This window comes from Dipteris shenzhenensis, chromosome 5 (assembly GCF_047967505.1).
Source record: "Dipteris shenzhenensis isolate YYH24624 ecotype China chromosome 5, Dip_SZ_1.0, whole genome shotgun sequence".
NCBI lineage: Eukaryota > Viridiplantae > Streptophyta > Polypodiopsida > Gleicheniales > Dipteridaceae > Dipteris > Dipteris shenzhenensis.
This window is the reverse complement of record NC_141600.1, coordinates 16,417,997-16,442,591: the sequence shown is the minus strand read 5'-3', so window position 1 is coordinate 16,442,591 and position 24,595 is coordinate 16,417,997. Positions and strand designations below refer to the sequence as shown.

Sequence of the window (24,595 nt, the reverse complement as noted above, 5' to 3'; positions counted from 1 at the left end):
ACCTTTTGGTGTATGTCAGTTGATTTTTGCATATCAGGTGCCTCCTCCAGCTGAACAGGTAAAGTGCCTTATTTCCCTACTCTCTCATCTTTTGATAAGAGAGATCATAGTGCCTGTACAAGGCCTTCCTTGCCCGTCACAAGAAGCGGCCTTTAGTAATGCCGCAAGAATTGCACCTCACTATTTAGATCTGGTTGATTGAGGGTCAACGAATCATTGCAGGCAGTAAACGAAGCTCTGAACCCTCTGCAAAATTGCAATCCTCTTTTTGCAATGAAAATTCCAATAAGCGATTAGTAAAAAAAGGCTACAATGCAATAATCGGTTTGCGTAAGACACCTGCTAATCACAAATTGCAAAATCGATGCGGAAAAAAAGCGTGCAAATTGTAGACTATTAAGTGTATCCCGAACCGTAGTTATCACCCGCAAGGGCCACATGCATTATGAAACCCCAAACATGTTGCAAGGCAAAAGTAAACGGAACATGCCTCCTTTCTTATAGAGCGCGGCCACATGCCCTGCGAAACAGACCAAAATCAGAGGATTCAGCCGTATAATCCTGGCCACATGCACATGAGAGACCCCCGCTGAACAATGGAAGGTGAATGGATGCAGAACGGAGATGCAATCCTGCCTCGAACTCCAGCCAACAGCCACCCAGCATTGAATGGAGGTGCCCAAAACCCCCCTGTATTCATCCTCCAAACCTTTATTCTCCCTTTTGGCATGCTCTGCATCAAATCGTGTGCGCTGCAGACTATACATTTTGGCAGGTGTCAGCTCTTCCTCTCTGCTCTGAATCTGCAATCTGCCTAGACCAGCGTGCCCTGCAAAGCCTCCTCTGCTCAAAATCTGTTCACCTCTGCAAACAACAGACGCAGACCGTTGAACACATCCAATATTGGAGGTTTGGAGGCCTGCATGTGTCCACGCTCTTCAGTTCTCATATGAAATACATGCTACGCCTTCTATGTAAACGTTTTCTTTCTTCTTGTACATAAAAGAGAAGTATATGAATTTTTAAAATAAGAGAGAACTACATGAACAAAGAGCATAAGTTATCATGGGGAGACTATGGAATACTTTCCAAATCTCAATCTCTGTGTAGTAAATTCACTCTCATATCTCAATTCTTGAAGACTCCTCCGAGATGACACTACTACCTTGAGCACTTCTGATAGCCTATTTTAGGTAAGCAAGAAACCGTGTATATCCTAAAAAGTATGGACTAAAGCTCCTATCTAAGCATTACCAAGCTATGGCCTATAGCGCTTAGTTAATCACATGCTTCACCATTGGGATGTACCTCTCCCAATCTATTGTTGTCTTGAGATATATTTTCTCAACATATACTGTAGTATGATTTATCCTTATTCGTTGCCTAATAATTTAAGGATGATTAACCAAGCATAGACCAGGTTCCCCAGATTTGCTCAAGTGGCAGAGGATCAGTGTATTAGGCCGCTTGGGCAAAGGCTGGACCATTGACCCGATTCCAGTCACGGCGGGGCAGGAGGGGGCGGTAGTGTCTCCGGTATGTGGAGGCTGGCCTCTCTGCGAGGTGCAGTGGGATCCGAGAGAGTGGTTTTGTCCGTTACGCACTAGGAGAGGGTTGTGGGGATGTCCTTCTTGTACATGACACACATTGGGCGCCCCCTTCAGCTGGAGGTAGCAGCTTGGACTCCCTCAAAAGAGCGGCATCGTGTTGAGCAGCAGATGCCCTAGGGGGTTATTTCCAGATTTCGGTCACGCTTATGGACCAGCCGTAGGTCATGAACTAGGTTGCGGTAGGCAGCCTTTCCATCATGGCTCTAACTGCAAATCGGACCTGAATCCTCACTATTATCCAATTGGAGTCTCAATAGCAAGGTTGTGAGCTTGTCCAACAATTACGCAATCAAGTGATGGCAAGAAAGAAAATATGCAATTATCTCCCTTCTTACATAATAGATTTGTGGGAAGAATGAATAAAAAAGTGTGCTTTTGGGTCAAATTTGGAAGGAGTGTTTTAGTCCTTTAGATCAATCTAAAGTCAAGGGCCTAAAATTGTACATGTGGCTTAAGGAGAGCTCACAAAAGTTTTGCTTTTCTAGAAAGCACGTTTCAAACCCTTGGATCTTCATAAAGATCAATGCCTATAATCATGACACATGGCTTAACGAGGGCTTAGAAAAGGAAAACTTCCTTCTAGGCTGCCTACCGTAAAGATTACATATGTCGTCTGGATGGTTGTCGCCAGAGGGTTGTCCATCACTCCTTGGCTGGGGATAGATGCGCGATGATGGGAGCTGCCATTGTTCCATGAATAGGGATATGGAGATGATCTCGCATTCTCTTGGAGCTGCCATGCAACACAAAGAATTTTGGCATGGGGCCCTTTAGGTCGTAGCCAAGAGATAGAGGATGCAGTAGGACTTCATGGAGGGGGTCACGCCTTCTCCATTGGTCGAGCCTCTACCAACTTATAGGAACAAGGGTCAGAGGATCTTCATGATAGAGGCACAAGTTGCAACTCCTTCCTTCCTGACAACGCCTCGTGTCATTGCTAGAGGACAGTTCTTGGGAGACGGTGTCCAGCATCACTACTTGGAACATCTGGGTCGCTCGTTGCACTTTGGTGATGGGAGGCCAGCAGGTCCCCAACAGCCACCCGAGTTGCTATCTGGCAAGACCTTGCACACCGTACGGAACCGCGGGACGCCATGATCTCGGATGACCATTGATAGTCAGGCGCATTTTTGCAAGGCTTGGTCTGCAAGTGTCTTCTATGTATTCACCGAGCCAGGGATTGACTAGATTCCCTAGGTAGTGAGCTGGGTTCTTTGAAAATAGGCTGGTTTGATAACCAATCCTTTTCTAGTGTTTTCTTCCATGATTAGCTTCGCACGGCGGACGATTGATTTGTTTGGTTGTTTTTTTGTCAAGCATCAATAGAAAGTTCTTTTTTTCTTGGGAAAAAAAGCATAGACCTAGTTTCCTTCCCAAGAAACTACTTGTCAAGAGTGTTCAATCAGCTTTAACTTCGAGCTTGGGTCACCAATTATATCACTAGTCATTCTTTAATGCCGCACTCCAACGTTGACTAGTGGATTGGATATTATCTTACCGTTCTTGCAAGTCACATTCAATCTCATTGCAGCTCCTATCCTGGACTTCTTACCATAAATGACCAAGGTATACATTCATATGATCAGATTACCTCTTGGTCTTGCATTGTTGAATCTAAGAATGGTAACAGATAAATCAATTTTTTAAAAAGTTACTATTTTACCTCACTAATGATTAGCCTTTTGGCAAAAGCCATTCTAATTTGACCTTTTTTTAAAAATCATAAAATGCCAAAGTCAAACTTAGCCCACTTGGCCTTTTGACCTTTTACCGCTGCTTGTTTTTTGGAATTACTGAAGGGGATCAAGGTGGTACCATATGAGCAGCACGAGTACTGGTACGTGTGCCGTATGGAGTTTTTTAAAAAGGTACATGAGCTAAGTTACCTTTGTAAATTATTATCCCCCCCCCCCCCAAAAAAAAAGTAGGGAAGGAGTGAGAGATAGGAAGGCATAGAGGGGGAGAGGGAGAAGGACAATATACTAGTGCCTCTAGTCCATAGAATGCAATGATTAATCACCATCAACAATCCACATAAAGAGAGAATTGGCAGCTCAAAGAGAAGGATTTCCTGGTCCATTTATGAGGATGTAATATCTTTAGGAGGGGAGTATGTTACATCTCTGGCCAACCATGGGTTGTCAATAGCCAGCCTTACGGTTAGGGGAGACCCTAGAGAGTGAGGGAAACAGCCCAGCTTGAAGACCTAAAGGGTAAGGTTAGGAAATACCGTCTGGATTAAACATTTTAAGGGTAAAAAGCATTCATGACATATATAGCCATGTTGTGGGCTTGGGCCATGGGCATTGGTGGATATATAGAGCCATGTTGTGGGCTATATATTGAAAGTTATATTTTGGCATGAGGGCTTGGGCCATGGGCATTGGTGGATCTCAGCCATAGGCATGGCACCATGGCAAGCAAGTCCAATGCCTTCTTGTGGAGGGGATGCCCATTTTATGGGACACGGATGTTGATTGGGCTAGGTTCGTTGAGGGTTGAGTTCCGGATGGTGTTGCGCATAGTTCAGTTTCTAGTATTTGGTTCGGTGACAATGATCAGAGCACTTGCTTGGCGAGTGGGGGAATAGTAGTATGTCAGGAGATTCAGGATGCCTCACTACCCTCTAGGTAGTGCTGTTTGATTTGGTTGAAGGAGAGTGTTTGTGAGATATAGCTAGCATCAGAGCCTCACACATCTGGGTAGTGTGTTGTAGCCTTGTGATGGGCAGACAGTGGATTCGGCTCACATCCACCCTCATTAACATATTGCTAGACATCATATTTGTGCTCAATTTGGGATGAGTGTCATTAGCAATTCTGTAAGGCTTGCCATGAATGAAATTTCTGCCTTCTTCACAATCGAGGTATCTGTTAGTTATAGAGTTTACCACATTAGCTATTGCCCACCAGCTCCAAGCAATGGCAATCTCAGTGGTAGCTGTATAGCCTCAATGCATCTCGCTGACAAATTTTTCATTGCTTATGGGGCATTGCTCGCCTTAGCTATTATGCAAGTAGAAGAGGTGGTGTTTTTTATTGTAGGCTTAAAATTAACCTTGTGTAAGGTTACTCATGTGGTTAGTTCTTGGGTGCAGTGGTACTCATGCGTTGGATGTGGAGATGTACCTCTTTTCCCGTCTCCTTGCTGACCCATTATTTTGCAAACAAAACTTCAGAAAATGCTTGCAATCTGCCGCAAAATTAGTTCATCTGATATCTGTAAAAATTGCCCTGAGTCTGGACTAGACTTAAAAGCTGCAACAGTAGCTTAAGCCCTAAATTGTCTGCAAGGTAACCTGCAAAACTCTAAATTCTTAAAGTTCTTACAAATGTCAACTTGTTTGTCTGCATAAGGCAAACTTGAGACAAAAGTTTATATATTCTTCTTTTTTTGGTCTGTAAAATTTGAAGTAAATACATAAATAAACAAATAAATTAGGAGGCTGCTACTCCCTGCTTGTCTAGCTGCTTTCCCTGCCATCTCCTCCCCCGCCTATCTCCTTCCCCACTGCATGCTCCCTTCGCCCTGCCTTCTTCTCCCCCCCGTGCGATCTCCTCGTCTCCCCACGTTTCCCCTTCCTTCCTTCCCGTGCCTCCCCGCACCTTCTCCTTTCCCTCTGCGCTTCTTCTCTTCTGCCCCAGTTCCTTCCGGTGTGCTGTCGGACTCGTCCTGCCCTCCTTTTTCCACCCGTGGTTGCCTCATTGGCTGGCTGGTTGCTGTGCCATAGCTGGCTGAAAGCTGCCCTTCAGCCACCTGGCTTTTTCTCGCCATTTCGGCGCCTCTTGGAGCTGTTTTCAGCCAGCTGGCCTGGTTGGTGAGCCCGGCTGGTGGTTCCAGTGCAGCCCACAGCAGCTGGAGGCTGTTCAAAGGGTTCTCTTTGCAGCCCACACAGGTTTTCGAGCAGGCTGGGTGGAGTTCTGGCTCAGCCTCTGCCCTTACAGGCCCTGGTTTTAGGTCTCGAAGGCTCATTGTCCCTTCTCTTGAGTGGTGATTCATTGGCTGGGGGATCAGCCTTGTTTGTTTTGGCTCCCTCCTTGGCTCCTTTCGAGAGGCCGCTTTCTTGGAGATTCCCTCGAGCTCGTGGCGAGCCTCCTTCCTTGGCCTCGGGCTCTTTTGTTGTGCTGGCCCTTCCTGCCAGTTTTTGGAGGGCTGTTCTCCCTCCCTTCTTGCTCTCTTCCTTTTTCGCCCCTCCTTTTCTTCTTTGGAAGTGGAGAGTTTGTGTTTGTCATTCATGGGGTTCGAGTCTTGGCATTGACCCTTGGTCTGGCAAGAGGGGCTCAAATTGCAGCATCTTTGACTCCCCAAATTGTTAAGATTTGCCTTTTCTCAGAAGACAAACATCCTCTGCTACCACTGATGCTGCTGTCTACCATGCCAAAAGCTCTCCCAATGTGAAACCTTCTTCAGAAGCCAACGTTAAAATCTTGTGCTCAACTTTACTCTTTCATAAGCTCTCCCTATCTCCCTCTCTCTACATATGCACTAGGGCCCAGGACAAAGCGTCGGGCTGGACCCCCCCGAAGGTTTTTATTCATCAGAGAGAAATTGAGTACAAGAGTTCAGCGTAGAGCTGTCTCTACAAATCCCAAAACGTGAATCCATGCTACAAGAGCTTCAAGCTCATTTCAAATTGGCAACATGCCACTTGTCTAAAATCTAGACTAATGTCATGTGCACGGATTGGTATCTGATGTGTACTGGGTACACAAGACTAGCTCAGGTAGCCTGGGGAGGCTTAGAGCTAGGCAGGCTTGATTCTCGGGTTGAGTGGCAAGGGTACGGACTATTTATAGGTCTTCGCTATTTTTGGCGCTGGGGCCCAAGTCTATAAAAGGGGCCCAGGGGGTTCAGTTCTCGGTGTGCCGATGGGAGCAAGTTTCGTTCCCAGGTGCTAGGTCTGTTCCTGGATTGAGTCGCGGACGCGCGCCTACATCTTAGCGTAGCCCAAGGCTCAGTGGCAGATCCCAGGCTTCACAGCACCACCTGGTGGTATGGGACATCAGGCTGGTTTGGATCTGATTGGGGAGTTCGTGCCAGTAGCTCAGCTCGTGGCTCGGAGGGGACATCTCCTGATTCGGGATCGCATCCCGTAGATGTCATGGTTGGGTGGTGAGCAGCCTGCTCAGTTTCTCACGTTGTGTGTGTTTGTTTTGCAGATCAGAGGTTTCAGGAGTGCTGGGATGTGTCAGTTGGTATCAGAGCCAGCTCCTGAGGTAGGAATTTCTGATGCAAGTACTTTGGATGATTTCTTCCTCCAGGTATGCCCTAAAATTCGAAATTTGCTGCTGCAAATTCTGCTTGGTTCATGGGTTATCAGGGGTGGTCAGGATGTAGGGAAAAGGTAGGAGGAAGAAGGAGAGTGTTTCGAATTTACTGAAGGGTTTAGGAGAGAGAAGGATGAGCATAGCTGGGAGAGAGCGAAGGTGCAGGAAGGAGAGGCGATAGAGTAGTTGAGTGCAGGCGTGCAGATCGAGGCTGATCGGGGCTGCGTGGGAGAACACCGAGGCGTGAGGTTGTGTTGATGCGCCATGGCTAGAAGGAGTTTCGGCCAAGGCAGGGAGATGCGCAAGGGGCTGGAACAGGGTGCGGCCACCCTGTGGGAGGTGCTGCTTTTTTCGAAAAAGCACCACCCTCCAAAGTTGGGAGGGTGAACCTTTCTAGGAAGCAGGGCTTCCTAATTTGGCTGCCCTATTCCCTATATAGCTTGGCAAAGTCCCAAGCTCAGCCATAGCCTTGTGCAAGCAGCCCTCCCCGCCATCGTCGTTGATTGCGCCATCAGGTTTCGGACAGCCAGCGTCACTTGCCGTACTCCCGCGCCAGCTTCCGTACATTTGTGTCACCAACTGTACGGACTGCGTCAGCATCCATACAGCTTGCGTCAGCTACCGTACGCCCACGTCAGCAACTGTACGGACTGCGTCAGCGTCCGTACAGATCACGTCAGTAATTATACGGATCGCGTTAGCAACCGTACAGCCACGTTAGCCATCCATACTGATTGCGTCACCTGTACGATCAGCAGGAGGATTCCGTACTGTATGGATTGCTGCAGAATTTCGTACACTGCAGCCTGCAGTGAATTCAGCAAGAGGAAGACTTCGGGTTTATTGCGCCCGCGGTTCGCCAGTTTCTAGCATCCTCTTCCGTCAGCATCTCTTGGGACGGTTTTTCTCTGCTCCACTCTCCTTTCAACTTCGATTCCCTCAGTTATTTCTCTCAGTTATATTCGTTTCAAATCAAATTTAAGATATGTCTGATTCTGCAAATCCCGAGTTCATCATGGGAGATCAGGATTTGGATTACACTCTTGTGGGAGAGGAAGACCAGGGTCTTTATGATGATCTGATTACGAAGAAGGCCTTCAGTGAATTCACCATTGCTCTGGATGGAAAATTCGAGCAAGTTAATGCGAATCAAACGGGGTTGACATAGCAACTCCAAGGGATTCAGGCGACTCTCACCCTTCTGGCTAGCACTGTGCAGGCACTCACGCATGTGGATGCCATGGCTTCAGTGCTAGATCCGAACATAACTCCAGATCCTTTTCCGGGAGATCAAAAGTCTCGAACTAAGGAGATGGTTGACACTTGGTTACACAAGTGGCAGGTACACTTCCAGTTCCACCCGTACCCAGATGAGAAGAAAATCCAGCTTGCAGCCGGTTTCATGTCAGGTAAAGCGTTGCTATGGTGGAAGGAACTCCAACCTAAGCCGGATACATGGATAGATTTCGAAGGGGTCTTCAAGAAGGAGTTCCTGAAGAAGGAGGACGATTATGATATCGTTGGCAAACTTAAAGCCCTCGATATGTCAAAGCTGAACTTGTCATTTGAAGTTTATCTTCAAAGGTTTCGGGATCTGCAGACCAGGGCCACAAAGATGGATCCAGTGACCTTGTTAGGTTTCTTTGTGGATGGTTTGCCAGATTCGTACAAGTTGCAAATAAAGAACAACAAATGCACAACGTTGCAAGAGGCCATGAACTACGCGCGTATTTATGATGATACCATGGCCGGTGCAAAAGCAACTACAGTTTTCGACACGAGTGGAAAGAACAAACGAAAGTTCTTTCAGCCTACGACTGGTTCCGGGGAGACGAAGTCTACGGACAACGCCTCCAAGAAAAACTTGACTCAGGCAAAGAATGGTCGAGCTCGTTTCCTTCGCACATTGAAGCTAAAGAAGGAAGGACGTTGCTTCTATTGCGAGGAGCGGAGCCACACCAAGAATGAATGTCCAAAGCGCAAGAATCAAAAGTTAGTGCTTGGACCGAAGCTCCAGGCGGGTCCAGGTACCAAAGCCAAGGGAGCGAACCAAGTTTCGATGACATGTATTTCTGTAAATGTCATTACCTGCCCACTTTCTTGTAATTGCACTTTCAATACTTCGTTGTTTGGTTCCCATGATCTTTTCCGAGTTTATGGAGAAGTTATAGACCAACAGGTTCACATTCTCTTTGATCCGGGCAGCTCTCACAACTTTGTTAATTACAAATTTGTGCAGAAGATGGGGCTGTCCACAATACCTAGCGATCACACCTATGAGGTGCAGCTTCCAGCTGGGAAGCAGTTTTGGGATCGCAAGGTTGAAGCGCTTCCGATCCGGATTCAAGCTTACACAGGGGCTCTCACGTGTTATGTTATGCACCTGGAGCATGTAGACTTGTTAATCGGAATAGAGTGGTTTAAAACCCACAATATTCAAATTGGATGGACGGAGCATACACTTTCTTTTGTAGATAGGGACACCCAATTTTGTATTCAGTGTGATAAAATTCCCTCTTCTCAGGAACCTATTGTATCTGCGATGCAGCTTCGGAATATATTAAACACTTCTCATTATGATGTCTATCAGTGTGTTTTGATTCTGCTTTCTGCATTTGTTGTCTCTGTAATAAACAAAAATGATTTAAGTGTGTTTGAATACTGTGAATTGAGAATGTTGTTAGATAGTTGTCAGGATGTATTCCCTGCTCAACTGCCGGAAGGTTTACCTTCAGAATGGGCAGTAGATCATCGCATAGACTTAGTCCCAGGGGCTCAACCTATTAGTGTACCACCTTATAGGATGAGCCATCTAAAGGAGGATGAGTTAGCTACCTAGCTACAAGATTACCTGGATATGGGCTATATACCTCGTTCCGATGATCTGATAGACCGTTTGGCCGGAGCGAAGTATTTCACTAAGATTGATTTGCGTACGGGTTATCACCAAATCCGTATTTATGCTAAACACATAGATACAACCGCATTCTGAACTAGGTACGGTCATTACGAGTTTCTTGTATTACCTTTTGGTTTGACCAATGCTCCTGCCACATTTCAGCAGATGATGAACGATTTGTTCAGGGATTTTCTGGGCAAATTTGTTGTACTGTTCTTAGATGACATCTTGGTATATAGTCGAACGCTTGAGGATCACATAGGACACCTCCGGCTTGTCTTAGCTATTCTAAGACAGCATAAGCTCTATGCCAAGATGAGTAAATGTGACTTCTTTATGAAGGAGATCATTTACTTAGGACACAAGATTTCTTCTGAAGGTATTAGCATTGATCTGGATCGTATCCAGAAGATTTTAGAATGGCCTATTCCTCAGACTGTGAAACAACTTCGTTCTTTCCTAGGATTTACGGTATTTCTGCGGAAGTCTGTGCGTGATTATTCACATATCACGGCACCCCTGACAAACATATTGAAAGGTCGTGGACGCAGGTCTACCCAGCCAATCTCTTGGAATGATGCAATGAACAAGGCTTTTGAAACCTTGAAGTTTTCTATCAAGGAAGCACCTGTTCTTGCATTACCCGATCCTACTCGGCCTTATGTTTTAGAGGCAGATGCGAGTGATTATGCGATTGGGGCAGCTCTATTCCAAGAGGGCAGACCTGTAGCTTTGGAGAGTAAGAAGCTAGACGACACCTAATATCGTTGGCCCACACTAGAAAAGGAACTTTATGCTGTAGTGCATGCTCTTAAGGTTTGGAGACACTACTTGTATGGTTCAAAGTTCCTTGTATTGTCTGATCATCAGTCAATTAAGTATGTGTGTGATGGATCAGAATTGAGGGGACAGAAAGCTAGATGGGCAGAATTAATGCAAGATTTTGATTTTGAAATACGTTATTGTAAGGGTTCGTTGAATCGTGTGGCGGATGCCTTAAGTCGAGTTAAGTTTGTAAATGCTCTATCATTTACGGAAATATCCTTAGACCTATTTCAATCCTTGAGAGGGCTATACGCAACTGATAGTCATTTCAGTTCTTATTGGCAGAGAGTCCATGATGGGAGCTCCATGGTTGACCAGGACTCAGGGATTGTGCCACCTACGGTATAGGCGACGGAGGTCAGTGGATGATTAGGAACGGCTTGCTGTTCCGAAATGAAAAGATTTGTGTGCCTAATGTTCTGGACCTTAAATCCAAGATTCTCTGGGAGTGTCATGATGCTCCTAGTGCTGGACATCCGGGTATACATAGGACTCTGTCTCTTGTGAAGCATACCTTTTATTGGCCTAAGATGCGTGCATTTATTGAGAACTATGTAGTAGGTTGCCGGATTTGTCAGGTTACTAAGGCAGAACGCCTTAGAAGCGCGGGCTTATTACAGCCATTACAGATTCCAGGTAATAAATGGGAAAGTATTTCCATGGATTTTATTATTGGTTTGCCTCGAACGCGCAAGGGTCATGACTCCATTTGGGTCATAGTCGACCGTTTGACAAAAATGGCTAGATTCTTACCTACTAGAACAACTATTTCAGCTATTCAGCTGACTCACGAGTTTGTGGACCACTTGTTTAAGCTGTATGGTTTGCCATCTGACATAGTCAGTGACAGGGACTCAAAGTTTACGAGCAACTTTTGGACACTTGTTTTTGAGAAGTTAGAAACTACTCTCAGTATGAGTTCCTCGGATCATGCACAATCCGATGGCAGTACAGAGAAGGTTAACCAGTTGGTTGAAGACATGCTTCGGGCATATGTATCTAAGAGAGAGTCTTCATGGGAAGATTATCTACCTATGATAGAATTTGCTTACAACAGTGCAAAGCATTCTAGTACTGGGTACAGTCCTTTTATGCTTATGTACGGGTTTCAACCTAAGTCACCAGTTATGGTTGGGTTAAAAGGAATTCAAAATGATGTTGCTAAGAACTTCTTGCTAGACATGCAGGAAATGTTGCAGTTTGCCAAGGAGTCTATTAGAAGTGCCCAAGATCGGGACAGATTTTATGCTAATAGACATCGTTCACCTAGAGAGTTCTCTGAAGGAACGATGGTATATTTGCGAATCCCTAAGGAATCCAAGAGCTTAAGTACTGGTTTCGTTCCGAAATTATCCCCCAGATACTGTGGCCCATTCAAGGTCATTAAAAGAATTGGACCAGTTGCATATTGACTACAATTGCCTCCTGATGTTAAAGTCCATCCAATCTTTCATGTTAGTAGACCTAGAGAGTTCTCTGAAGGAACGATGGTATATTTGCGAATCCCTAAGGAATCCAAGCGTTCACCTAGAGAGTTCTCTGAAGGAACGATGGTATATTTGCGAATCCCTAAGGAATCCAAGAGCTTAAGTACTGGTTTCGTTCCGAAATTATCCCCCAGATACTGTGGCCCATTCAAGGTCATTAAAAGAATTGGACCAGTTGCATATTGACTACAATTGCCTCCTGATGTTAAAGTCCATCCAATCTTTCATGTTAGTAGACTGAAAGAAGTCTTGGGTGCGGATGATCAACTTGTTTCTCCTCACGAGATAATAGAAGTTACAGATTTGACTTTTATTCCACACGAACCTGAGTGTATTCTTGAATTTCGTGACAGACAGATTCGTAATCGATCTATCACGGAATACAAGATCAAGTGGAAGGATCGTGTTGAGGAGGATGCAACATGGGAGACATTACAAAACCTCCAAAGAACATTTTCGGGTTTTTTAGCGAACTCAGGAGTGAGTTCTTAGAGGAGGGGGAGTATGTCATGTGCACGGATTGGTATCTGACGTGTACTGGGTACACAAGACTAGCTCAGGTAGCCTGGGGAGGCTTAGAGCTAGGCAGGCTTGATTCTCGGGTTGAGTGGCAAGGGTACAGACTATTTATAGGTCTTCACTATTTTTGGCGTTGGGGCCCAAGTCTATAAAAGGGGCCTAGGGGGTTCAGTTCTCGGTGTGCCGATGGGAGCAAGTTTCGTTCCCAGGTGCTAGGTCTGTTCCTGGATTGAGTCGCGGACGCGCGCCTGCATCTTAGCGTAGCCCAAGGCCCAGTGGCAGATCCCAGGCTTCACAGCGCCACCTGGTGGTATGGGACACCAGGCTGGTTTGGATCTGATTGGGGAGTTCGTGCCAGTAGCTCAGCTCGTGGCTCGGAGGGGACATCTCTTGATTCGGGATCGCATCCCGTAGATGTCATGGTTGGGTGGTGAGCAGCCTGCTCAGTTTCTCACGTTGTGTGTGTTTGTTTTGCAGATCAGAGGTTTCAGGAGTGCTGGGATGTGTCAACTAAGTCCTATTACATGCCACTAAGGGCAACTTTGGAGTCTTCGAAGCACTTGGTCACGCGAACGGCCTCCTAGATGCTTGTTAGGCTCCTGTAGCGCTTAGGAAAAATAACTCTTCCTAGTACCTGCAACAATTAATTAAAGCGCACCACCAAGGCACCCATTGATTGTTAGCGCTTTGCATGCAAATAACACACTGTGGACTAATTCTAGTCATGGTGGGCGTCCCCACTGAACACATGTGCACATATAACAAATATATATATATATATTTATTCTCTGGTTGACTGAAGTCAACACTCTTGATTATAATTAAGGGGCTTTGACCAAGGGTCGGGGCACCTTAATTATAGTCAAGTCTCTCCAACCGAAGTTGGCACAACTCTCCAACCAAAGTTGGCACATCTTGGTCAACCGCAGTTAACCTTCTTGGTATAAACCAAGTCTTCCTGACGGAGATCAGGCTTACTTGAACGAAGTCAAGTATCTGTGAGCGTAGTCAATTCTTTGACCAATAGAAAACTCTTTTGAGCATAATTAACCCAGATGGAAAAACTCTTTAATTATGATCAAATAAATGTTCAACTGTACTTTGACTTAGGATATTCACATTATGGTGACATCCCCTCAGCTTTTATTCTGTTGACCTCAATTGAAAAGCTTCCTTGTAAACATCCAAAAGCTATGGATGATTGGACAACATGTCTTCATCCATCCACTTGGCATCCAATGCCGTATAATTCTTGAATTTTACAAGGTACCTATAAAATTACTTGCCCTGAGGGCCTCTGCGTACAGTATGGTACACGATCTGCTCTGGCTGAAGGACCTCCTCTAGCTCATCCACTTCTGGTGGATCCTCTGATATCGCCTTTGTAGGCTCTGGCCCCTGAAATTTCTTTAGAAGACTCACATGGAATGCATTGTGAATCCTCCAATGCTCTGGCAATGCTAACCTGTATGCAACCTCATTTATTATTTTTGTAACCCTGAAAGGGCCATAGTACCTGGGAGATAACTTTGCATACATTTTCTATTTTCCTTTGAACTTGCGGAGCCTAGCTTTCTTGAACTTTAAGAGTACCCAATCCCCTTCCTTGAGATTTAATTGTCTCCTATGCTTATGTGCAGCTCTTTTATGCTTCTCTCCTGCATCCATATGCAAACTGTCCCAATCTTGAAGAACATGATCTTTAAACTATTTGGGCATGAACTGCTGATAGAAGGCTTTCTTGAAGCCCTTCCACCTCTTTGGCGCTGACCCATCTGTGGTCTGTGCACTCCACCATGCACTAGCTGTCGCTGTCAAGTGCAAACTGACCATTCTCAACTTGGAGGATTCTGAAAACTTTTTTGTACTGAATGCAGCATCAAACTGCCTGATGAACTACAATGCTTTGTCTGTATGACCATATTGTCCATTATAGGTCATAAACTTGACAGATTTACCTCCATCTTTGAATTCCTTGGTCTCTCTTGAAGACTTTCTCTTCCTAGACTTCTTGTGTTTTCTTCTTTTCTTGAATGGTTTATCTGATAAAGAAGAAGATACAGAAGCCGAGCTCGAGGTAGACGGTGAAGGACTTGGAGATCGGTGATGATGCCTCGATCTCTTTCTGCTATGAGACCGTCCCCTATGAGATCTCTCTCTCTCTAGCTGTACACGAGAGTGTGCCTCTGGCATTGGCACATCATATGCTGCATTAGGCATAGTTTTTGCTTGAAACAAATGCTGAGCTCTTGGATCCCTTCTGAGAATTTCCATCTCCTGCATACGAGTGCGTAGCATCTGCTCAAATTCTTGCTGATTTTGCTGCACACTTCTTTGTCTTGGATGCGCATCCCTATCTTGTGAATCCCATCAGATAGGCCATTCTCTTATAACTCGTCTGAGATCTGCAAGTTTCTCACACACACTGTGTATGCAACTGATGTAAGCAGCCTTTGCTTTTCAGAGAGAAAATTACCTCAACAAGAGGTGTCTTGCATTCACAACTTATGCCAGTGCCGGGCTGTCAACTCAAGGCATAAAATCAAAGCTGTGTGCAGATTAACTGGTTCTGGTTTGGTTAGTCTGCAACTAGACTAACTGGAGTAGTCCCAGTCTGGTTACAGTGACCAGACTAGTCTGGTTGGGTCAACTAACTGGACCTCTAACCAGGGTTAACTAAGCAGAGTTAACCACTGGTTTGTCACATCAGCCTGCCACGTCAGCGCCATGTGTCAGATCCCTCTACCACGTGTCCTCCTGTGCCACGTCAGCCTAAGGTTCCAAACCTTGGCTGATTGATCAACGTCGCGCTTCGCGCTTGCGGCAAGGCGGAATTCCCCGTACCTTCACGACATCCTACCCACATCGTATCTCTGATATGATCCTTCCGTCGAGCCACGGACCTGCTCCACGTATGCCTTCATGAAAGCCTCGCTGATCATTGCGTAGATAGAAAACGGGACTGCCCACGCAATCCATAAAACAAGTGCCCCATTTGCTCTTATGCCATTCGTCTTCGCGTTAGCATCAGCGTTCGTCTTCCATTGGTCGTTCACCCACAGACCTCAGTACAAGACGTTGCTTCCCCAAAATGCACTTAACGCGTCGGCATCTTCGTTCAACGCTTTCTCGTGCCATTTCAAATGCCTTGCATCCCTTTCTGATGGCACGTCAAACTTCCATCTCCATTGTACCCTCTGCGATCATCTCGTCGACCTTCCAAGCAGTTGGGCAGTCGGGCTATGAGCAAAGTCCTCGTTCATTCTCCCATCGTCACACAGGTGCAAACTGTCTTCTCTGATCGTGATTGCCATAGAAGGCAATTCATGCCTTGCTCTGATACCAATGAAACCTTCTTTAGAAACCAACGTTAAAATCCTGCGCTCAACTTTACTCTTTCATAAGCTCTCCCTCTCTCCCTCTCTCTACATATTCACTAGGGCCCAGGACAAAGTGACGGGCTGGACCCCCTCGAAGGTTTTTATTCATAAGAGAGAAATCGAGTACAAGAGTTCAGCGTAGAGCTGTCTCTACAAATCGCAAAACATGAATCCATGTTACAAGAGCTTCAAGCTCATTTCAAATTAGCAACATGCCACTTGTCTAAAATCTAGACTAAGTCCTATTACATGCCACTAAGGGCAACTCTGGAGTCTTCGAAGCACTTGGTCATGCGAACCGCCTCCTAGATGCTTGTTAGGCTCCTGTAGCGCTTAGGAAAAATAACTCTTCCTAGTATCTGCAACAATTAATTAAAGCACACCACCAAGGCACCCATTGATTGTTAGCGCTTTGTATACAAATAACACATTGTGGACTAATTCTAGTCACAGTGGGTGTCCCCACTGAACACATGTGCACATATAACCCAAAAAATATATATATATATATTCTCTGGTTGACCGGAGTCAACACTCTTGATTATAATTAAGGGGCTTTGACCAAGGGTCGAGGCGCCTTAATTATAGTCAAGTCTCTCTAATCGAAGTTGGCACATCTTGGTTAACTGCAATTAACCTTCTTGGTATAAACCAAGTCTTCCTGACCGAGATAAGGCTTACTTGACCGAAGTCAAGTATCTGTGACCGTAGTCAATTCTTTGACCCATAGACAACTCTTTTGACCATAATTAACCCAGATGGAAAAACTCTTTAATTATGATCAAATAAATGATCAACTGTACTTTGACTTATGATATTTACATTGTGGTGACACAATGGAGCGGAGGATGGACCGATACTCCTTCGGGAGCCCCGAGAAGCAGAGTGTCGCCGGGATGCAGGGCACATGGTGCAATGTCATCAACTATGAACAGGTGGTACCAAGGGATGAAGTATACTAGGTGCAGACCAAGCGGAAGAGGGCTCTTCTCCACCAGGGCCAGGGTGGTGTCAGGGGAACTCAACTGGAGAAGGAAGATCCCTCTCCCATGGATGGTGACTTCCTGGATGTTACCCTTTAATGATAAGCTCGCCTAGATCTAATCACAAACCTGGCTCCTCGAGGACGTTAGTCCAACTATCCTGCCCAAAACTGCTCTATCCTGAAGGGACTTGGGGGCATCTGAAGATGAAATGCTTCTCTTACTCAATCTCCTATAGATCACACAATGCACATATGTGCCTCTCCCTGAGGGTACTCCCTTAGCTCGCCTACTCTCAATGTAGAGTCGATGTGATGAAACTCGAAACTAAGAAATTTTCAATGACGGGGGAGGTGAATCCAAGTATACCCTGAAGGATCAATAAAGCCCTCATAAAAAATGTGTAACAACTATCTCTATAGAAGCTGAGCTTCACTGTGAGCTCACTCGGCTTCAACCAGGTTCTGAATGTGAGTAGCTGTAGGAGGTGACCTGATTGACCTCATGATACCCAAGTGGGAGAAATGGCGCGTCAACGCTGTACTAGAAGGGGGCTAATCTATCCATATGGAGCCCTAGTCTCTAAAACCACTTGCCTGTGTGTGCATACCAGCATCTTTGATCACGTCGAGTGCTTGTGAGGTGCTAGGGACATAGAAGAGGATAATGCTAGCCATGGTAGTCTACGTCGCCTTGAAGTGTAGTCGCTGTATCCTTTGACACGGTACATATTTGTGATGACCTGGAATGCCGCATGAAGTTGTAGTGGAGATGCTCCAAACTCAGCCTGAACGATCTGGTAAGGAACAGACGGTTTACTGTGTATCATCCGTGATAGCGTGAGAACCTAGAGACACTCTACTCGAGCCCACTCTGCATACAAGAGGTCCGGCCCCCAACAAGGGCTACCTTACATGTTTGCTGGTCGGATCAAGGAGTCGAAACGGAGGGCCTTGGTCTTGGGATCTTGAAAGAGTGAGTGGAAGCACTGCCTCTCCAACTTGGTTAATAGCTCAAACGGGCTTGCATCGCCTGCCTTATCGTATAAATTAGGCCAAAGAAGAGAACCCCTAAGTACATGCATGATGAAACAATCTTGACCAGTGACCCTTCGACAGTGGATTGCTCTCTATGTATGGTTGCTCGGGATGTGTTGAAGATCATAACCTTCCTCGTGACCTCCAAATCATGTGACTCATAAAATGGCTGTAATGCATCTAAATGTCTCTGGAGGCCCTCTATAGAGGGAGGATAAGAGAACAATGCCATCTATGTACAACAAGATCTGAATCGATGTATTTGCAAGAGAGCCCCCCGTGTCCTCATAAATGTCTCGAGCTCATCTATGTAGAGGCCAAACGGGGCTGGTGAGAGAGGGCACCCGTGTTTGACCTCAATACTACTCATGATCCACTTTGTCCATCTAGCACCTATTCGGACTCTGCGTGAAACTCCCTCATAAAACACCATAGCAGCCCAAATGGTCTCTTGGTTGTAATACAGCTCCCGTAATAATCTAAGGAGGCGGGCCCTCGGTATTGTGTTCAAGGCTTTCCGAAAATCCACTAAGTAGCAATAGACCCTGAAACCAGCCTCAGCAACATAAAGGGTGGTAGGATCCATTTAAATACTGCATACACAGTAAACTCCTACTCAGAAACAAGACACCAATTGGCCCCAAACGTTGGCGCCCCTTGCGGCATTTATTTAATATTCATTTGAAGCCAAGTGGCTGATTACAAAGGTCTCTGGGAAGCTGCACCACAGGCAAACCAACACCCGCAGACTCCCCATCCAGCCCACCCTATAACTCCCTCCTCAACGTCAAACGGTGATAGGACAAAACCTGTATCAAGTTTTTGAGCACTGTATATACTTGTGGGTAGGCACATAGTTGTACACATCTAGGGTAGGTGTGGGCTTTTGGCATTTGTGGATTTTTCTTTCGCAAGCATGATGGACTAATGTATAGTTTTTTGAGACAATAAAGTATGTTTTGCAGGGACTTCATGGGAAATGATGAAATGCAATGTGGTTGTACCACATTTCCAAAGCAAGTGTATCCAGTGTCTGGTCAAGTGAAAATGTTTTTGGGATCATGTAAAATCAAGTCATGAAGGGTTTTTAAAAAAATTTTCATGAGTCAATGTGGTCTTGTGCCCACGTCAAGGGGCTTTTCATGTGTGTGTATGGGGGTGCATGCAAGCTTTAATGTGCATGCTAATGTGTGTGGGAATTGTGTGACGAAAGGTCCAAAATGTGCATTTAATGTGCCTTGGGGGGATATTTGCATTTTTTAATGGGAGAGTGGTAAAAAAAGGCAAAGGTAACGTGGCATATATCAAAGAAGCATGCATGCACGTGGCTACGTGAGGATGATGGCTAGGAGCTAGGAAACGTGGTGGTTACTGGAAGAAAAAAAACGTGATGGTGGCTTCTGGAAAGAGCCGGGGAGGCGACTCGATTGCAGGTTGGGGGAACTCTTTTGTGTGGGAGAGAAGCGTCGTCACTACTGCGCTCTGGATGAAAGAGAAGGAGAGGCCTCTGGCTTGGGGTACGCGACAGTGTGGTAATTCTCAAAGGAGCTTGGTGAAGGCGGGCGCAACAGTGAGCTCGCAGGGAAGACGTGAGCTCAGGATGGTGGGGGCGGCTGCGTGGAGAGAGATGGCATGAAGCTCACGGACTGGGAACTTCAGGACTTGACTGGGGGATCTCTACAAGGAAGCTGGAGAGTCGTGGAGGAGGCTGGTGGTCAGAGGTACTGCTGATGGTGTGAAGGATTCACGACGAGGTGAAGCTATGAAGTGGCCGGTGTGGAGGACTTCCTGGTCTTGGGTGGTGGGATTGTGATTGCAGAATCTTGGAGTAGATGGGCTCTTGATTCTCTGTGAGAGTAGAGAATTTTGTATAGTGCAGGAGCATATATCAGCACGGAATGTAGCTGCAGTGTTCAAACACGTGAAGGTGATGATGAACGGGGTGTGATGATCTGAAAAAAAGCATAGGGCTGATGGACGATTAGCTGAGCGGAGAGCTAATGGGCTGATCGATATGAAGTGCGAGTCGCTTATTTTTTTTGGGCTGTGGGTTTGTTACCTTTAATCACGCACAAGTGTGCAGGCTGCATGGGGGAGCTTAGCTGGAACAAAAGACAGGTTGGGAGTTGTCGCTGCTGGAAGCACTCGTGATGTGGCTGCTTACAATTCTGAGTATGACGTACAGCTTGTGTGCAGATGCAATAGTGACTGAACGGAAGTCATGATAGAGACTTTGATCGTTGAGGTTCCATGAATCTATAGGTGGAGGGGATGACTCGATGGATGAGCATTCTTGGGGGTTCTTTGTGCTGCATGCATGAGGATTCTGTACGAGAAGCATAAGTACGAGTTGGTTATTATATACAAACTGCTGAAAGGAGGTGTTGTAGATACATGATGTGTGGTTGATCTGTCGTACAAAGAACGACTGTGTGTATGAACAACTCTTGGTTGACACAGAGCTACAATAAGTCAAAGCCTTCTTTCCCCTCTTTCAAAGAGTCGGTGTGTTCCTGTGTGTGTTCTAGTTGGATTGTGTGGGAGATTGACTTGTTATTTGTGTGCTCTGGGTATCTGCTCTGGAACCTGGTTCATAAGCTCATCATCTACGAGCCCACATTGCAGTTGATCCCTATGAAGTCTCAGCTATTTGACGTGGTGAAGTACATAATTCGTGGTTGTCTTTCCTTTTTTTTCCTTATCAACAGTGAACAGCATCCAATCACCAGACAATCCTATATCCTCAGCCAACCAAAGTATGCAATAGAGACCCCAATAGCATCCACTGTCTGAACCACTCCTGCAATTGCACATCCAAGTGCCCAACCGGCCAAACATGGCTGAACAACTGCAAGACTCCCTGGCCTCCCTGGCCATTGCCCAACCGCATAAATCAACCCTTCTTCCTGAGGAAAGAAACCCAAATGCAATAACTAGCCAACAACCAACCTGGGAATGGCAAAAGCAGGTAAAGACAAGCCTTCTTCTACCTGAAATCCACAGAAGAAAGGTCACCTTGGCTAGAAAACCAAGATCCTGCGGAGATAAGTTGATTCTGCTCTGGCACAACCCAAGAGCAGCTTAGAAGCGAACACCCACGCCTGGAAAGTTACCAAAACCAGTCACAACACCCAGAAAGCTCCAGAAAATCAAGTCGAAATCTCCTGCAGAGCCTGAAAGCTTGAAAAGGCAAGTCGCATTTCACTTGGAGCAGCTTGGTCAAGCACTCCTGAAACAGCCCTGTAACCAATCGCAGGCACTTGGAACAGCCTGGAAGAGCCCAAAAGCAAATCACAAATTGGAACAGACACCCTGGTAGAAATGGCCACCTGCAATAGGCTCCTGGATCAATTGCGATTTGCTCTGGCAGGCCCTGGATCACCTGGAACTAGCCTCTGGGTAAAACCGAATTTCCTTGGCAGGCCATGGATCACCTGAAATTGGCCCCTAGGTAAAAACGAATCTCCCTGGCAGGCTCTGGATCACCTGAAATTGGCCCCTAGGTAAAAACGAATTTCCTTGGCAGGCTCTGGATCACCTGAAACTGGTCCCTAGGTAAAAACGAATTTCCCTGGCAAGCTCTGGATCACTTGAAACTGGCCCCTGGGTAAAAACGAATTTCCGTGGCAGGCTCTGGACCACTTGAAATTGGCCCCTAGGTAAAAACAAATTTCCCTGGCAGGCTCTGGATCACCTGAAACTGGCCCCTAGGTAAAAACAAATTTCCCTGGCAGGCTCTAGATCACCTAAAATTGGCCCCTGGATAAAAACGAATTTCCGTGGCAAGCTCTGGAAGCTTCAAACTAATGTTCTGGCTCCTCTGAAACTGATTTGGTCAACTGCCTTCAAAAGAAGGGCTCCCTCCCCTTTTAAAGCCCTAGAGAAGGAAAGGTTGTGGATGGGGTTGAATGGCCATGAAGGAGGGTCGAACGCGCTGGGGGGGCGCAAATCCGTGCAGGGGGTGTAGAATGGCCGCGAGGAGACAGAATGACGCAGGGTGGTGCATAATGGCGCAGAGGAGGCAGAAGGAAGTGGGAGGAGTTGCAGAATGGGTCGGAGGCAACAGAGAGGCCCAGAGGAGGCAGAGATGCTTGCAGGGGTGGTAGAGAGACTGTGGGGGAGCTGAGAGGCTATGGGGGGGTGAGCAGATCGGTGAGCTGAGAGGCTACGAAGGTGGCTGCAAAGCGGTGAGGAGGGCTACGAGGGAGCTGCGAGGGGGTGTCAGGGAGCTGCGAGGGGGTGCAAGGGAGATGCGGAGTGGTGAGTGGAGCTGCGAGACAGAAAGAAAGAAAGTTTATTAAAGTCTACGAAAGACCAATGGGTTTATGAGACTGATAGAAAACTTGATACAATGAGCAAAAGGGTGGAGCTACTAAGCGAGCATCCTAACCCATGCGAGAGAAAACTGTGTAGACACAGTCTCATAATAGGTGCAATTTGATCCAATACAATACAATAAAGAACAACACACACAAGGTATGAAACATCAAGGTACACCGGATGACGGACTAGGTAGTGTAGGCAAGAAGCCTATAATAGATCGTTGTTTGCTATCTGGAGTAGTCCGCCATGCCCTCTTGGCGGTTACTTTACACCTGATGAGCGCCACAGTAACCCCTCTCGGCCTCATCCCAGGTCTTAAAATAGATTAAATGTGAGCTAGTGTGATTTGTGTGTTTGTCCTTTGTCAAGTGTGCCATGTCTCGGTCTCGGGGTCTCTGTCTCTCTTGCTATCTGTGATTGGGGGAACAACATGCTTTGGTAGGAAGAACTATGTGATCATACTTTGAGATGGACCAGAGAAGGCCTCCTGCCCCTGTCTTTGTGACCTGATGAGATGCTCTCTATGTTGGATCGCCTTGTGAATGAAAGCTCCAAAGCACCTCTGGTTGGGATATGAGAGGAATCTGGAGAGGCCCTCAAATCTGTCTCTGAAAAGGAAGTTGTATCGTCCATGGATGTCGTAGTAGATGGGGCAACGGAAGGCAAAGTGCTCCTCTGACCCAACCTCATGCCGCTCACATAATGTGTAAATACAGCTCTCTCTAGGGATCCCCTCTGCTCGTACGCTCTCCGATACAGAGTTTGTGCGACGACACATGAAGTGCCCAATGGCAATGCTAAGTGAGTGTGGTAGGTGGATCTGAGTGTACCCTGGCGGGATAATGAAACCCTCCTCAGAGATGTGTAGGGAGTGGTGCCGATAGAAATTGAGCTTTCCAGGAAGCTCTATCTGTGCCAACCAGGTCCTAATTGTAAAAGATCCTCTTGGATGATCGGATTGAATTGTTGCCCCAAAACGGGACAAACAAAGCGTCAATGCTGTACTGAAAGAGTGGCACCCTCTCTATATGGAAATGCAATCTCTCAAACCATCTGCATGTGTGTGCGTACTAGCATCTCTAGTCACCATGTGCTGCTAATGCCATAGAAGATGCCACGGCCAACCAAGGTAGCTTGCGTCGCCCTGTAGTATAGGAGCCATAATCTCACACGCGGTATAGACAAGTGATAGTCTGGAATGCTGCATCTAACTGCAATGGAGATACCCCGAACTCAGCCTGAATGATCTGATGAGGAACAGATGGTTGACTGTGGATCATCTGTGATAACAAGAGGACTTGTAATCTCTCCACTTGAGTCCACTCTGTATTCGATAGGTCTGGCCCCCAGCAAGTGGTGCCATACATGCCCGTAGGTCGGACCAAGGAGTCGAAAAGGAGAACCTTGGTCCGTGATGTATAGAGCTAGAGGAGATCTTGGTTAATCTCATCTCAAGGGATCAACGCAGGCGGTGCATCCATGCTATACTAAAAGGGGGGAAGCGCATCCATCTGAATACCATGATTGACATACCATGTGCATACCATGCTGTGCTGACCCCGCTCTTTGCTAATGTATGGATAACTCTAGTTCCAACCTTGGAAGTCTCTAGTGGGTAAGGCCCAAATTCTGTGGAGGAATATCACTGTCTGAATGATGGCATCAATCTAGAGTGGTGTCATGGTGGCGAACTTTGCCTGTACAATTTGATGGGGGACTGAGGCCTTATTGTTAATCATCCTAGACTACATTATCACTTGTAATTGCTCAAATCTCCTCCAATTTCTCGCCAAGAGATCACTCCCCCAAAAAGGTGCTGCATACATGGCAGTCGACCTCACTACGGTGTCAAAAAGCCAGCCCTTCGTTGGTGGATCTTGAAAGTGCACCTGAAAGCACTGCCTCTCTAGTTGGGCCAAAGCTCTTTGTCCTCGTGTGAGTCATGCCTTGGCTGCAAGGATCATTGTGAAAACTGGCCCTGTGAAGGCTGCCCCCAAGGAGGTATCCCAGATACCGAGCAAGGGGGAACGAGCCACAAAAAGAATGAGCAAGGGGAAACATTGGTGGGCCTCCTCAAGCATGAAATCTCCCTATGGCTGACTCAAATAGGCTCATCACCCCCCAAATCATGTCATACGAGATTGTGGGATAGTGTCAAAGGCCTTTCAGAAGTCTACAAAGCAAGGGTAGACTTTATGGGATCTCGACTTCGCCTCCTCAATGATAGTGTGTAGGGTGGAGTGCTATCTCCGGAACCCTGCTTGT

At 46.4% G+C, this 24,595-nt stretch overlaps 1 protein-coding gene across 2 annotated transcripts in view; it reads left to right on the top strand.

Moving 5' to 3' along the window:
* The window catches only part of LOC147901677 (endo-1,4-beta-xylanase 3-like), a 65,664-nt gene that overhangs the window by 772 nt on the left and 40,297 nt on the right, over positions 1 to 24,595 (top strand). Inside the window, exon 2 of one of the 2 annotated variants that reach the window (XM_087374798.1) lies at positions 18,973 to 19,029. The exons of the other annotated variant lie outside the window; for it this stretch is intronic. Coding sequence (XP_087230924.1) covers positions 19,000 to 19,029 — 30 coding nt within the window. The 5' untranslated portion in view covers positions 18,973 to 18,999. The remainder of the gene's footprint in view (positions 1 to 18,972; positions 19,030 to 24,595) is intronic. 2 annotated transcript variants of the gene reach the window in all.